Source organism: Erinaceus europaeus, chromosome 1 (assembly GCF_950295315.1).
Source record: "Erinaceus europaeus chromosome 1, mEriEur2.1, whole genome shotgun sequence".
NCBI lineage: Eukaryota > Metazoa > Chordata > Mammalia > Eulipotyphla > Erinaceidae > Erinaceus > Erinaceus europaeus.
Genome location: NC_080162.1, coordinates 101058123 through 101073175, shown reverse-complemented (window position 1 = coordinate 101073175; position 15053 = coordinate 101058123). Strand labels below are relative to the sequence as shown.

At 40.8% G+C, this 15053-nt stretch overlaps 1 protein-coding gene across 2 annotated transcripts in view; it reads left to right on the top strand.

The window, feature by feature from the left end:
• Positions 1-15053, top strand: part of HTR7 (5-hydroxytryptamine receptor 7) — a 146761-nt gene that overhangs the window by 120563 nt on the left and 11145 nt on the right. Inside the window, exon 2 of one of the 2 annotated variants that reach the window (XM_007516809.3) lies at positions 14282-15040. In XM_007516809.3, coding sequence (XP_007516871.1) covers positions 14282-15040 — 759 coding nt within the window. Of the gene's footprint in view, positions 1-14281; positions 15046-15053 lie in introns of both variants that reach the window. The other variant, XM_007516810.3, reaches the window with a different exon arrangement.

Sequence of the window (15053 nt, the reverse complement as noted above, 5' to 3'; positions counted from 1 at the left end):
TTGAATCTGGAGAGGTGGAAGTTGTTGACTATGTGGGACATAGTCTGTCTGTAGCCACAGGGGCAGTTCGGGTAGTCTCTGGCTCCCCAGCGATGGAACATAGCGGCGCACCGGCGCACCGGCCATAGCCTGTTCGATACCGATTGAGGAGGGCCCAATCATAACATGCTAGGTCAAAGCCGGGTTGATGCTTGCAGGGGTCTGTGATGAGGTGTTTGTTCTTTACCTCAGCTGGCTGCCAACTCTGTTTCCAAGAGTCTGGAACAGAGAAGTTCAGTGTAGGCATAGGAGACCAGATTGGATGACGAGACGTCAAGCGTTGAACAGGGTGGGCGAAGATATCCGCGTATATTGGCAGGTCTGGTCGAGCACTGATTCAAGATAATAAACTTTCTTAAATTAAATCGCTTATGTGGATGTAAGTGCAGTCTGACTGTGACAGCTGTCATTGATACCCAGGATTCAACAGATCTGGCTGGCTACATTGGTGTCCCCTTCCTCCCTCACTACTCCATGTTGCATGTATCCCTCCCCAAGCTGCATACTCTACAGAGGATGAACTTCCAATAAAGAAGAACCTTTCTTTATTTGGGGTATATGAATAGTTGTATTGCCTTTCCTAGGATCTCTGAACAAATTTTCAAGGCCCATTTGTAGGAGAATGCGTTGTAGTCAAGTTTCCAAGACTCTAGACACAGCCAAATGAGGTGCTGTAGTTGCCATAAAAAAAGTCACATATATTTCTTCTACTTCTGGGTTCTGTTACAGTCAATTTATGACTAATTATAGAGTTTTAACTTCTGTGGTCCTGTACTAGTTTTAAATATATAGTATTTTAGAATCATTATTTAAATTAGTAATTGTTTGGCTGCACCCACTGCATTGGAGCAAGTTGAGGGTGTGGTGTCTTTCTTTCTTTTTTTCCTTTCTTTCTTTTTTTTTTTTTTTAATTGGGGAATTAATGTTTCACATTCAACAGTAATTACAATAGTTTTTATATGCATAACATTCCCCAGTTTCCATATAACAATACAACCCGCACTAGGTCCTCTGAATCCTTCTTGGATCTGTATTCTCCCCACCTAACCACCCCAGAGTCTTTTACTTTGGTGCAATAGGCCAATTCCAGTTCAGGTTCTACTAGTGTTTTCTTTTCTGATGTTGTTTTTCAACTTATACCTGACAGTGAGATCATCCCATACTCATCCTTCTGTTTCTGACTTATTTCACTTAACATGAATTTTTCAAGGTCCATCCAAGATCTGTTGTTGAAACCTGGGTTTCTTCCAGGTTTTGGCTATTACAAATTGTGCTGCCAAGAACATATGTGTACACAGATCTTTTTGGATGGGTGTGTTGGGTTCCTTAGGATATATCCCCAGGAGAGGAATTGCAGAATCATAGGGTATGTCCATTTCTAGCCTTCTGAGAGTTCTCCACTATCCTTGAGATAGTTAGTGTTCTCCACTATCCTTGAGATAGTGTTTTCTTCCATATTCTCATTTGTTGTTCCTGTATTTCTGATGACAATTTTTTCAAACTCTTTACTCACTCCTGTGATTATTTCCTTAGCTAATGTTTGGATGTTGAACTCGTTATTTTGTGCTTCACCTTAGGGGGAATTTTAGCAGGACTGTTGTCCTGGTTCATTTCTCCAATGTTTCTTCTTGTTGGTTTACCCATTTTATATATTATGCTATGAGTTCCCTCTCTTAGTAGTTTTCAAATTACTGATCACTCTTGTCTGGATTGACTTGTGTCTAAGTAAGGTAATTAAAGGGTTTACAGTGGTGGAAGTTGACAGTTGTTTCTGTATTATTTTAATTCCTGAGTTGGAGCTCAGTGATTTAAAAGCCTCTTTTTTTTTCCTTCTCTGTAGGCTGTGGGAACCTGAGGGTTTCTAACTATAAGTAGGCTTCTTAACTTAATCACTAACTCCTAACCAAGAGATAAGGCAGGGTGTGGCAGAGATAGTCCAGTAGTTATGCAAAGAGACTTTCACAACCCCACAGCTATGCCACCAAGGTATAGGTCTTCTCCTGAATTTCCTGGTTAGATCTCTGTCCCCCGGTGTCCCTCCCTGCCACTGCTCCAGATTTTGAGGGCAGTAGCAATGGAGACTCAGAGTTGCACTTGGTGAGTCTCAGGGGAGTTCTCTACTCCCTTCAGCTGTCCCCTTGTTGGTGGAACAGACTGGAGGTGGTGTTTCAACTGATAGACTTTTGGACTGTTACCAGCCATTTAGTCTCTCCCTAGGCTCCTCTCTGTCACCAGCCATGTGTGTTTGCAGTCACTGGTGATTTGGTGGGTTCCTGTAGTTGTTCTAGTCCTGTCTTGTTTCAGTCCCAGGTGGTCTCCTTTGGTATTCCTACTTGATCCGGGAGAGGAGTGGAGACGGTGTCTTTCATTCTCTCGTTCTATATGAAAAAGCCATTCTAGCAAAGTGAAGCCCTGATCATGACAAAAAAAAAAAAAAAAAAAAGAAGAAGAAGGGTGGGGAAACAGCATAATGTTTATCCAAAGGGACTCATTCTTGAGACCTCAAGATCTCAGGTCAATCCCCAACACCACTATAATCCAGAGCCAAGCAACACTCTGGTATGAAACAAATTTACTTGAAGAGCAAGCCTGAGTTCTGGCAGACTTGAGGATTAGACTCCTCAGGACCACTTATATGCAAATTCGGTGCTCTGCCTGCTGTGCCATTTTTCTGGTCTGTTATATCCAATAGGCATTTTGTCATTTTTCTTCATTGTTTAGGTATTCTGTCACTCTTTGCATGTTTACTTAATTACCTGAAAGCCATTTAGAGAAAGGAACAAACTTTTGCTGGAATATTCAGTGGCAGTTGTACAATATTTTTAGATATGTGGAGGGAAAATTGGAGCTTTGTGATACTTTGAATATATATTTTTAAATTTCTTTATTGGGGAATTAATGTTTTACATTCGACAGTAAATACAATAGTTTGTACATGCATAATATTTCCCAGTTTTCCATATAACAATACAACCCCCATTAGGTCCTCTGTTACCATTTTTGGACCTGTATTCTCTCCCCACCACCAACCTGAGTCTTTTACCTTGGTGGAATATGCCAATTCCAGTTTAGGTTCTACTTGTGTTTTCACTTCTGATCTTGTTTTTCAACTTCTGCCTGATGTATGGCGTGTAAAGATCTTCTCCATTCTGTGAGGGGTCTTTTGGTTTGGGTAGTAGTTTCTTTTGCTGTGCAGAAACTTCTTAACTTGATGTAGTCCTATAGGTATATGCTTGCCTTAGTCTTTGTAATTGGATTTGTTTCACTGAAGATGTCCTTAAAATTTATGTGGAAAAGTGTTCTGCCAGTATTTTCCTTTAAGTATGTTATAGTTTCTGGTCTAACATCTACATCCTTGATCCACTTGGAATTTACTTTTGTATTTGGTGAAATATAGTGGTTCAGTTTCATTCTTCTGCATGCTTCAACCCATTTTTTCAACATCATTTGTTGAAGAGACTCTGCTTTCCCCATTTAATAGTCTGGGCACCTTGTCAAAGATTAGATGTCCATAGGTGTGGGGGCTTACTTCTGGGCTTTCAGTTCTATTCCACTGGTCAGTGTGTCTATTCATGTTCCAGTACCAAGCAGTTTTGATTACAATGGGCCCATAATACAACTTGACATCTGGAGTGTGATACCTCCAGTTCTGTTCTTTCTTTTCAAGATTGTTTTGGCAATTCTAAGTCTTTTCTAGTTTCAGATAAACATTTGTAGCATTTGTTCTATTCTCCAAAAAAATGCAGTTGGGATCTTGATGGGATACCATCTCATTTACCTCCCTCCTTTCTTATTTTATTTACTTATTCCCTTTTTGTTGCCCTTGTTGTTTTATTGTTGTAGTTATTATTGATATCAAGTTGTTGGATAGGACAGAGAGAAATGGACAAAGGAAGGAGGGGAAGACAGAGGAGAGAAAGATAAACACCTGCAGACCTGCTTCACGGCTTGTGAAGCGACTCCCCTGCAGGTGGGGAGCCAGGGCCTTGAACTGGCATCCTTACATTTTTCTGTCCTTTAGCTCCCTCATTTCTTTATTGATTTTCTGCCTGGATGATATGTCAAGTTGAGTGAATGAGGTGTTCAAGTCCCCTACTATGACTGTGTTGCTGTTAATATATTGCTGTAGCTCTTTAACTAGATCTTTGATGTATTTAGATGGCTTCTCACTGGGTGACTTAATTGAGTGATCCTCTGAGCATTAAATAGTGTCCATCCCTATCTTTTAAAATTTTATTTGTTTTAAAGTGTATTGTGTCAGATATGAGAATAACTGTTTCTGCCCTTTTCTGTGGGCCATTGACTTGTATGATAGTTTTCCATCCTTTCACTTTGAGTCTGTGTTTGTTTTGTTGAGTTAGGTGGGTTTCCTGTAGACAGCATATTGTTAGGTTGTGTTTTCTGATCCTTCTTTCTACTCTGTGCCTTTTTTTTTTTTTTTTTCCTCCAGGGTTATTGCTGGGCTCGGTGCCTGCACCATGAATCCACCGCTCCTGGAGGCCATTTTTTCCCCTTTTTGTTGCCCTAGTTGTTGCAGCCTCGTTGCGGTCATTATTGCCATTGTTGACGTTGCTTTGTTGTTGGATAGGACAGAGAGAAATGGAGAGAGGAGGGGAAGACAGAGAGAGAGGGGAGAGAAAGATAGACACCTGCAGACCTGCTTCACCGCCTGTGAAGTGACTCCCCTGCAGGTGAGGAGCTGGGGGCTCGAACCGGGATCCTTATGCCGGTCCCTGCGCTTTGTGCCACGTGCGCTTAACCCACTGCGCCACCGCCTGACTCCCTACTCTGTGCCTTTTATTAGTTGAATTTAGGCCATTGACATTTATTGATAGTATAGACTGAAGATATTTCAGTGCCATTCTTGTAGATTTTTAGAGTGTTCTGGTCGATGGCCTATTTATGGTGGTCTAACTGTTTATAGGAGACCTTTTGGACTTCTTTCAGGGCAGGCTTGGTGATAGTTGATTCTTTCAACTGTTGCTTATCTGAGAAGGTTTTTATGCCTTCATCTAGTCTGAATGACAGTCTAGCAGGATATAGTATTCTTGGTTGAAAGCCTTTCTCATTTAGTACTCCATAGATATCTTGCCATTCTCTTCTGGCTTGTAGTGTTTGTTTGAAAAAGTCTGCTGCTAATTTGATGGGCTTTCCTCTGTAAGCGACTCTTTGTTTTTCTCTTGCAGCCTTCAGGATCCTTTCTTTATCCTTATTCCTTTCTGTTCGAAATATGATATATCTTGGTGTCTTTAAGTCTGGGTTAATTCTGTTTGGGACCCTCTGGGCTTCATGAATCTTTATGTCTTTGATGTTGTCTAGACTAGAGAAGTTTTCAGCTATTATGGCCTGGAGAATGCTTTCTTCCTCTTGTTCTTTTTCTTCCTCTGGTATGCCAATAATGCATATATTGTTTCTTTTGAAGTCATCCCATAGGTCCCTCTTGTTGTTTTCAGCATCTCTTAATCTCTTTTTGAGATCTCTTACTTCTTTTTTAGTTGTCTCTAATTCATCCTCGATCTTGCTAGTTCTGTCTTCAGCCTCATTGATTCTATTCTCTCTGCTCTCTGCTGTTTTCTGGAGTTCATCTATTTTGTTGCCCTGTTCTGATACTGTCTTAGCTTGTTCAGCTACTTGTATTCTTAGTTCAGCTATTTCAGATTTCAGTTTTCTAATAACCTTGTAATAATTAGTGTTTTCTTCCAGAGTCTCATTTGTTGTTTCTGCATTTCTGATGACAATTCTTTCAAACTCTTTACTCACTTCTGTGATTATTTCTTTAACTAGTGTTTGGATGTTGATCTCATTAATTTGTGCTTCAACCTTTGGGGGGCTTTTAGCTGGACTCTTGTCCTGGTTCATTTCTCCAGTATTTCTTCTTTTTGCTTTAACCATTTTATATAGTATTTTATGAGGTTCCTCTCTAAGTACTTTTCAAATTATTGATCACTATTGCCTGGATTGACTTGTGTCTAAGTAAGGTAATTAAAGTCTTCACAGTTATAGAAATTGATAGTTGTTTCAATATTATTTAGTCCATGAGTTGGAGCACAGTGCCTTAAAACCTTCTTTTGCTCCTTTTCTTTCCTGTTGGCTATGGAAGCCTGAGGGGTTTTAAACTATAAGTAGGCTTCTTATTTTAGTAACTGACTCCAGACCAAGAGGTAAAACAGGGTGGGGCAGAGATAATCCAGGGGTTATACAAAGAGACTTTCACAGCCGCCCTGCCAAGCCATGGAGATATACATATCTTCTCCTGAGTTTCCTCTTTGGTTCTCTGACTCCTGGTGTCAGCTCAGCCCCCCACTCCAGATTCTGAGGGCAGTAGCAATGGAGACACACAGTTGCATTTGGAGAGTCTTTGGGGAGTCCTCTCCTCCCTTCAGCAGTCTTTTTGTTGGTGAAACAGATTGGAGGTGTGTCTCAACTGGTAAACTGCTGGACTGTTATCAGCCACTTAATCTCTCCCTATGCTTCTCTCTGTCCACAGGCCACAGGTATTTGCATTCACTGATGATTTTATGGGTTCCTGAAGTTGTTCTAGTCCTGTTTTGTTGAGGTCCCAGGTGGTCTCCTTTGGTATTCTTAGTTGACCTGGGATTGGAGAGGAGAGAAACACAACTGCTGCTGCTTAGTAGCCCTGCCTTCAGAACTGTGATATATGCACTCTTTTGGGATGATCTAATATTATGAGATGTTGTCAGTAAATCTCTCAGGACTGTTAATTTGAGAGCTCTGTATTATAAATGCCAGTCATAGAAGGGTTGTACAGAAGACAGTCGCTGGCACACACACACAAAGGGGGATGGAGTCAAAGGGCAAATTAAGGAAATTTTCTTGAACATAGAACCTTCTTACCAGGTTGGGAATTTCAGGCTTGCTAGCTTTTTATATATTCCCATAAATACAATAGAATTTTCCTGTTGAGTGATCCTCCTTCCATCCAACATGTCTGTGGTATTAGCCATCATTCCAACCCTCAAGTAAACTGGGTAAAATGGTTGGATGGTTCCATCTGGTGGTCACATAGGGAAGTGTATGAGCTGATCTCTAGTTGGGCCTCCCTCCATCTGGATTGCTGTCCTGGAAGTCAGAAATAAGCTTGAAAACAAGCAGTTTATGTCTCTGGCTACAGACAAGCAGAGATGATGAAGTTCAAGTCCTAGAGAAAGCTGTTTGGGGAATTAGGAACCAAGGATGGGGCAAAAGACTAAATCCTCAGGAGCTAGTAGAGAGCCAGGAGTTAATCCAAAAGGAGAAAGTCTACAAAGATGTTCTGGAAAGAAACGTGGGAAAGGGGCCCATGCAGTGGCACACTGGGTCAAGTGCACCTTAGTATTAAGCACAAGGACACACACAAGGATTCCTGCTACAGCTCCAGGCTCACCACCTGCAGAGGGGGTTGCTTCACAAGGGGTGAAGTTGGTTTGAAGTGTCTGTCTTTCTCCCTCTCTATCTGTACCTCCTCTCTCAATTTCTTTCTACCTACCCAATAAAATGTGAAAAATAGCCGCCAGGAGCATTGAATTTGTAGTGCTGGCACTGAGCCCCAGCAATAACCTGAAGGCAAAAAAAAAAGTAATAATAATAACAGGGAAAGTATTCTCCTGAGCCAAAACAGAAAGGGAGAGTTTATTTAGAAAACTTAGATATCAAATAATATTACATTAGGCCAAGTCTGTTTTACCTTTCTCTTTTCTGTCTCTTTCAACCCCTCCCTTCCGCCTAACTCTCTTAATCTTCCTGCTTTCACTTCACTTTTCAATTCTATATTTGCCAGTCTTCTTGTTTTTAGGAAAACCTTCTTCTTACTTATCCATCATTCTAGTTGGGCACTAAAACATTTTCCTAGTTACAACTAACAAACTCAGAGAATCTGCTTGTGGGTCAGTTCTATCCAGGACTAGGACAGGCAGTGGCTGTGAAATGAAGTTGGAAGCATTACTTTAGGCCTTAGTTCTCTGTGCAGTCACCTGCCTGCAAGTAAGACTTTTGTCTCATCTATTCACTGCTATACTCTCATTTAAAACAGCACTTGGCATACAGAAAGAGCCATATTCTAATATTTGCTGAAATAAAGAATACTCTCAAGTGAATAAGCAAAGCTGACTTATTCTTTCTTTATTTTTCAGCACACTACTCCTGTCCCCAAGTGTCCCCCCCCCACCCCCAGCCTTTCTTTCCTGAAAACATCATGGTGTTTGGGGACAGGAGTCTGCCATCAGATAGCTAGGGCCTGAAAATAAACCTGTTTCCTCTCACCAACTCTTGTCTCTTACATATTATCTTTCCAGAGGGGGGCACTAAACCTTGGCATTCCACATTGACCTTCTCAAGTAGTTAGTTATTCCTTCTTAACTGTACTTCAGTTTGCCTTTTGAAAATGTAGCATCAATACTCATTTTCATTGTGAAGATATATCCTTCACCACTTGTAAAGCTTTCCCCCTGCAGGTGGGGATTTGAACCTGGTTCCTTGGAGATAATAAAATGTGCACTTAACCTGACATGCCACTATTGAGCCCTGATTTTTTTTTCTCTTCTAACCTTCTAATTGACAGAATTTCATAAAATAAACTCTTATTAATTAATTGGGAGCCATCTGGTCCTGGACTTTTGTTGTTGGGGTGGTTCTTAATAACGGTTTCAATTTCTTTGTCTGTGATTGGTGCATTTAGATTTTGTAGTTCTTCTTGGTTCAGTTTTGGAAGGGCATATGGTTCTAGGAATTGTTCGATTTCTTCCAGATTCTCTAGCTTGGTGGCGTATAGTTCTTCATAGAAGTTTCGCAGGATTCTCTGGATTTCTGTGGTGTCAGTTGTGATATCTCCTCCATCGTTTACAATTCTATTAATTTGAGTCTTCTCTCTTTTTTGTTTGGTGAGTCTGGCTAGGGGTTTGTCAATTTTTTTTAATCTTTCAAAGAACTAACATTTGGCTTCAATGATCTTTTGTATGGTTCTTTTATTTTCAATGTTTATTTCTGGTCTAATTTTAGTGATTTCTGTCCTTCTGGTTGCTTTAGGGTTCCTTTGTTCCTCTTCCTCTAAGTCCTGAGGTGTGCAGTAAGGTCATTCATTTGAGCTTTTTCTTGTTGTTTAATATGTGATTGTATGGCTATAAGTTTCCCTCTCAGTACTGCTTTAGCTGTGTCCCAAATATTTTGATAGGTTGTGTCTTCATTTTCATTTGTTTCCAGGAACATTTGAACTTCATGCTTGAGTGACTCTCTGACCCAGTGGTTCTTAGAAAGTATGTTGTTTAGTTTCCAAATTCTGTGATTTTTAATAATTTTCTGTTTGTTGTTAAATGTTAGTTTTACTCCAGTGTGGTCTGAGAAGATACTTGGGATGATTTCAATGCTCTTGAATTTATTGATGCTGTCTTTGTGGCCTAACATGTGGTCTGTCTTTGAGGATATGTTATGTGGATTTGAAAAGAAGGTGTATTCCAGTTTTTTGGGGTGAAGGACTCTGAAAATGTCCAAGAGGTCTAGTCTGTCAATATCTTCATTTAATTCTCTTTTATCTTTGTTGATTCTCTGCTTTGTTGATCTGTCTGTGAGACTGGGGTATTGAAGTCTCCCACTATTATTGTATTACTATTGATGTATTTTTGAAATTCTTTCAGTAGGTGCTTGATGTATTTAGATGGTCCCTCATTGGGTACATAGATGTTAATAATTGTTAAGTCTTCTTGGCTGATTGATCCTCTAATAATTATGTAATGTCCTTGCCTATCTTTTATTACTTTATTTAATTTAAAATCTATTGTGTCTGAGATGAGAATGGCTATTCCTGCCTTTTTATGTGGTCCGTTAGCCTGTAGGATAGTTTTCCATCCTTTCACTTTAAGTCTGTGTTTATCTTGTTGTGTCAGATGGGATTCTTGCAAGCAGCATATGGTTGGGTTATGTTTTCTGATCCTCCCCCCACTCTGTGCCTTTTGATGGGTGAGTTTAAGCCATTGACATTTATTGATATTATGGATTTAATGTATTGTAGTGCCATTGTTCAAAAAAATTTTTTTTGTTTGCTCTGATATATTGCAAGTATTATAGTGATGTTCTTGTTTATAAGAGGTCTTTTAGAACCTCTTTCAGGGCCAGTTTGGTGATGGTTGCTTCCTTTAACTGTTGTTTGTCTTAGAAGGTTTTGATCCCTCCATCTAGTTTGTGTCATCAGAGTGCGGGGTGCCAGTAGGCCAGGCTAGCTTCGTGGCGGTAGACAGAGACTCGCAGACACACGGCTGAGCAGAGAAGTTGTATTTGTTTATTTGAGAGCAACGATTTAAAGACAAGTCTGATCACCACACCATGTCGTCCTCCATCTTTCTCCTCTGGTGGCAGCTGCAGGAACTCAGGAAGTACATAGGGTAGGGGGCAGGGAGAAGAGAGAAGCACGAAAACTAGCAAGGGCTAAACCAAATCTCCCAGCGGGGGAGAGTGAGACCAAACCAATGTAACAGAAAAGACCATGTAAATAGACCACAATGTCAAGCAATGTAACAGAAGCAGAACTAGATCCCAGAAGCAGAACTAGAAGCATATCAATAAGTTTGAATGAAAGTATAGCAGGATATATTATCCTTGACTGAAACCCTTTTTCATTCAGGGCTCCATAGATATCTTGCCATTCTCTTCTGGATTTTAGAGTTTGAGTGGAGAAGTCTGCTGATTGTCTTATGGGTTTTCCCCTGTATGTGACTTTTTTTTTTCTCTTGCAGCCTTTTGGATCCTTTCTTTACCCTTACTTCTTCTCATTGTGAGTATGATGTGTCTTGGTGTCTTCAGGTCTCAGTTGATTCTGTTTGGACCTCTCTGGGCCTCTTGAATCTTAATGTCCTGTCTGTTATTCAGATCTGGGAAGTTTTCTTCTGTAATTTCCTCTAGAATGTTTTCTTCCCCTTCCTCTCTTTCTTCCTCTGGCAGGCCCATTATACGAATGTTACTTCTTTTGAGATCATCCCATATGTCTCTGTTGTTGTTTGCAGTGTCTCTCAATCTCTTTTTGAGCTCTTTCACCTCTTTCTTAGTTTTCTCTAACTCATCCTCTGTCTGACTAGTTCTGTTTTCTGCTTCTGTTAGTCTGCTTTCCCTTCCCTCAGCTTTCCTCAGTTCAGCTATTTCAGCTTTCAGTTCTCTAATTGCCTCAAGATAATCAGTATTTTCCTTGGGGGTCTCAACCCTTAAGAAGGAGGGAAGAAAGGAAGACAAGATAAAAAAAAAGATAAGAAAAAGATCTGTAATAAAAGAGCAGTGAAAGGAAAGTTTTTTAATTGATTAATTTATTTTATATTTTATTTTATTTTATTAATTACCTAGGAGGAGGTAGAAAGGGAGAGTCTGTAGAGGAGGTAGGAGTACTGAAACAGTGGATAAGATGCCCAGTCCCCTAGCAATGAAAGATACCCTAAGAGTTAATTCTGGTCAACCTAAAGGGGGGGGGGAGAGATACACCTTTATATAATATTAATAATAAAATAGAGCTGGGTAAAAAACCTGTTCCCAGTTTGCCTCAAGCCTCCTGAGCAGAGGCAGCTGATTTTTAAGAAAGAAAAGGGAAAAAAAAAATCTCAGGACTAGACAAGAGTAGCAGGAATAGACAGTTATGCAAATCTACTATCCACTGTATATTCTAGGGGTAGCTAAAGGAGAAAGGGAATTAGAGTAAAGATATACTCAGAGAGAGTCCACTCTTAGTCAGATTTCTTCCCCAAAATAAATCCTAAAAGTGTATCAGTGAATTCAGAAAGCTGAAGGAGTACAAGGGCAACAAAAGGGAATAAATAAATAAAATAAATTAAAAAAAAAGAAATCTGAAGGAGGAAGGAAGAAAGGATGACAAGAATGAGAAAAGAAGAAAAAAGAGAGAGAGAAAAAAGAAAAAGATAAGAAAAAGAACAGTAATAAAAGCAGTGAAAGGAAAGAGTTATTTATTTATTTATTTATTTTTTATTATTTAATTAGCTATGTGGTGGGAAGTGAGAGAATGGGTAGGGGCGGTAGGAAAAGTAAAACAAGTTATTTTAGCAGTGAATATGACACCCAGTCCCCTAGCAATGGAAAATACACTAAGAGTTAATTCTGGTCAACCTGAAGGAGAGGGGGAAAGGGTACATGTTTATCTTGTATTGATAATAAAATAGAACAGAGTGAAAAAACTGTCCTGTCTTCAGCTTGGATGGCTCCAGACTGCCTCAGGCCCCCTGAGCAGAGGCAGCTGGTTGGCTACTTAGAAAGGAAAGAGGCCAAAGGTTTCAGAAGGGAATAGAATTAGAATGAATGACACCCCCTGGTGGGACAGGAATCTTAATTTAAAAGAAAAATTATTCAGGAATAATAATTTAAAAGAAAAAAATTTCCCCTTTCTTTTTACTCTATTTTCTAACCCAAATTGAGTTACAGTCACCTCCTTGGTGTCACCGCTAGGACCCCTTGTTGACTGGCCTACTAAAGGCAAAAAATCCTACCGTTTCCAGTAGATGTGGTCAGAGCTCAAGCCACTAGCAGCTTCTCATTCCGCCATCTTCCCAGGTCCCTACCCCATGATCCTTCTTATGAGAAGAGATAAAGCAGCAGTATTTTATTTTAATGGGAAAGAGATAGAGAGAGAAGCAGAGCATTGCTCAGCTCTGGCTGGGGATTGAACCTAGGACCTCAGAGGCTCAGGCATGAAAGTCTTTTGCATAACCATCATACTATCTCTCCAGCCCACAGGCTATTTTCTATTTTCTGTTTGTTTTTAACCTTGCTCTAGAATGAAAATTTCCTGGGATCCTGGAGAGAAAACAAACAAAAAAACCTTGTTACTTCCATTCCAAAAGGCCTTTGGACATCTTATTATCTCACAAATCTCTATGATCTTAAAGAAATGCTTTTGCAATAAAATAAAATAAAATAAAATAAAATAAGGCCTTTGCTACAGTGCAGAGGGAATTAAAATGAATTAAAAGCAAGGCTTGAATGGAGATAAGTGAGGATAACAGCGGGTGTATAATGTCAGAGTGCTGGTAGATCTTGGTTAATTCTTGAGAATATGTCACAACATCTCATATCAGGCTTGACATATTGTTCTTGGCTGTTGTCATGTGGGTTGGTGAGAAGGATGTTGAAATTTTAGTGCATTGACAACGCAACAAAGTGATAGAAGCTACAGAATAGAAAAATGCCTCTGCTGGTACTAAAGGCATAAGAGTTTTTAAAAAAATTTAAAAATATTTTTAGGGGCCTGAGCAGTAACACAGCAGGTTAAGCACATATGGTGCAAAGCACAGGGACTAACGTAAGGATTCTAGTTCCAGCCTCTGGCACCCCACCTGCAGGGGGGTCATTTCACGGGTGGTAAAGCAGGTCTGCAGGTGTCTATCTTTCTCTCCCCTCTCTGTCTTCCCAGCCTTTCTCCATTTCTCTCTGTCTTATTCTACAACAATGACACCAGCAACAACAATAAACAACAAGGGCAACAAAGTGGAAAAAAATAGCTTCCAGGAGCAGTAGATTTGTAGTACAGGCAACGAGCCCCAGCAATAACCCTGGAGGATATATATATATATATATATATATATAATTTTATTTTAATGAGAAAGAGTAGACACAGAGGGAAAGTTACCCAGAGTGAAAGACCAAAACACTGCTCAGTTCTGGCTTATATTAGTGCTGGGGATTTAACCAGGGGACCTCAAAGCCTCAGGGTTGAAAAGCTTTTGCAGAATCATTATGCTGTCTCTCCAGCCCAAGGCAGAAGTTTTTTTTTTAAGGTTGAATCTGTCCCTGCCTCTGACTTACTGTGTGACCTGACATGGAATATTGATAACTGACACCTCAGAGCCTTTGTTTTCCTTTCTGCAAAAATGGTGTTGATTTGTGTCTCTCTAGAAGGACAGCTATGAGAAAGGGACTACTGGATTTCAAGGCCAGTGTTCAGAGGGTAGTACTTCCTTTTTTTTTTAAAAAAAAAGAATGGCCTATTTTTATTTATTTTATTTATTGTTGGATAGAGACAGAGAGAAATTGAGAGGAGAGGGGGAGTTAGGAGGAAAGACACCTGCAGCCTGCTTCACCACTCATGAAGCTTTTATCCTGCAGGTGGGGGCCAGGAGCTTCAACCTAGGCCCTTGCTCATGGTAATGTGAGTGCTTAACTGGATGCACCACTGCCTGGCCCCCAAGGGGGTACTACCTTCCTGGAAGTGGAGGAGGGAGTGTGGTCACAGTATTCACCTGTTCTCTCCCTGCTTCTGTCCCAGGTATCTGGGGATCACAAGGCCGCTGACATACCCGGTGAGGCAGAATGGGAAATGCATGGCCAAGATGATCCTCTCTGTCTGGCTACTGTCGGCCTCCATCACCTTACCCCCGCTCTTTGGCTGGGCCCAGAACGTCAATGATGACAAGGTGTGTCTGATCAGCCAGGATTTCGGCTACACTATCTACTCCACTGCGGTGGCATTTTATATCCCCATGTCGGTTATGCTTTTCATGTACTACCAGATCTACAAGGCCGCCAGGAAGAGCGCGGCCAAGCACAAGTTCCCGGGCTTCCCGCGTGTGGAGGAGCCAGACAGCATCATCTCCCTGAACGGCATAGTCAAGCTCCAGAAAGAGGTGGAGGAGTGTGCAAACCTTTCCAGACTCCTCAAACACGAAAGGAAAAATATTTCCATCTTTAAGAGGGAACAGAAAGCAGCCACCACCTTGGGGATCATCGTCGGGGCTTTTACAGTGTGCTGGCTGCCCTTTTTCCTCCTCTCGACGGCCAGGCCCTTCATCTGTGGCACTTCCTGCAGCTGCATCCCGCTGTGGGTGGAGAGGACATTTCTGTGGCTGGGTTATGCAAACTCTCTCATTAACCCTTTTATATATGCCTTCTTCAACCGGGACCTGAGGACCACCTATCGCAGCCTGCTCCAGTGCCAGTACCGGAATATCAACCGGAAGCTGTCGGCTGCCGGCATGCACGAGGCGCTGAAGCTTGCAGAGAGGCCAGAGAGAGCTGAGTTTGTGCTGTAAGGTCATTTA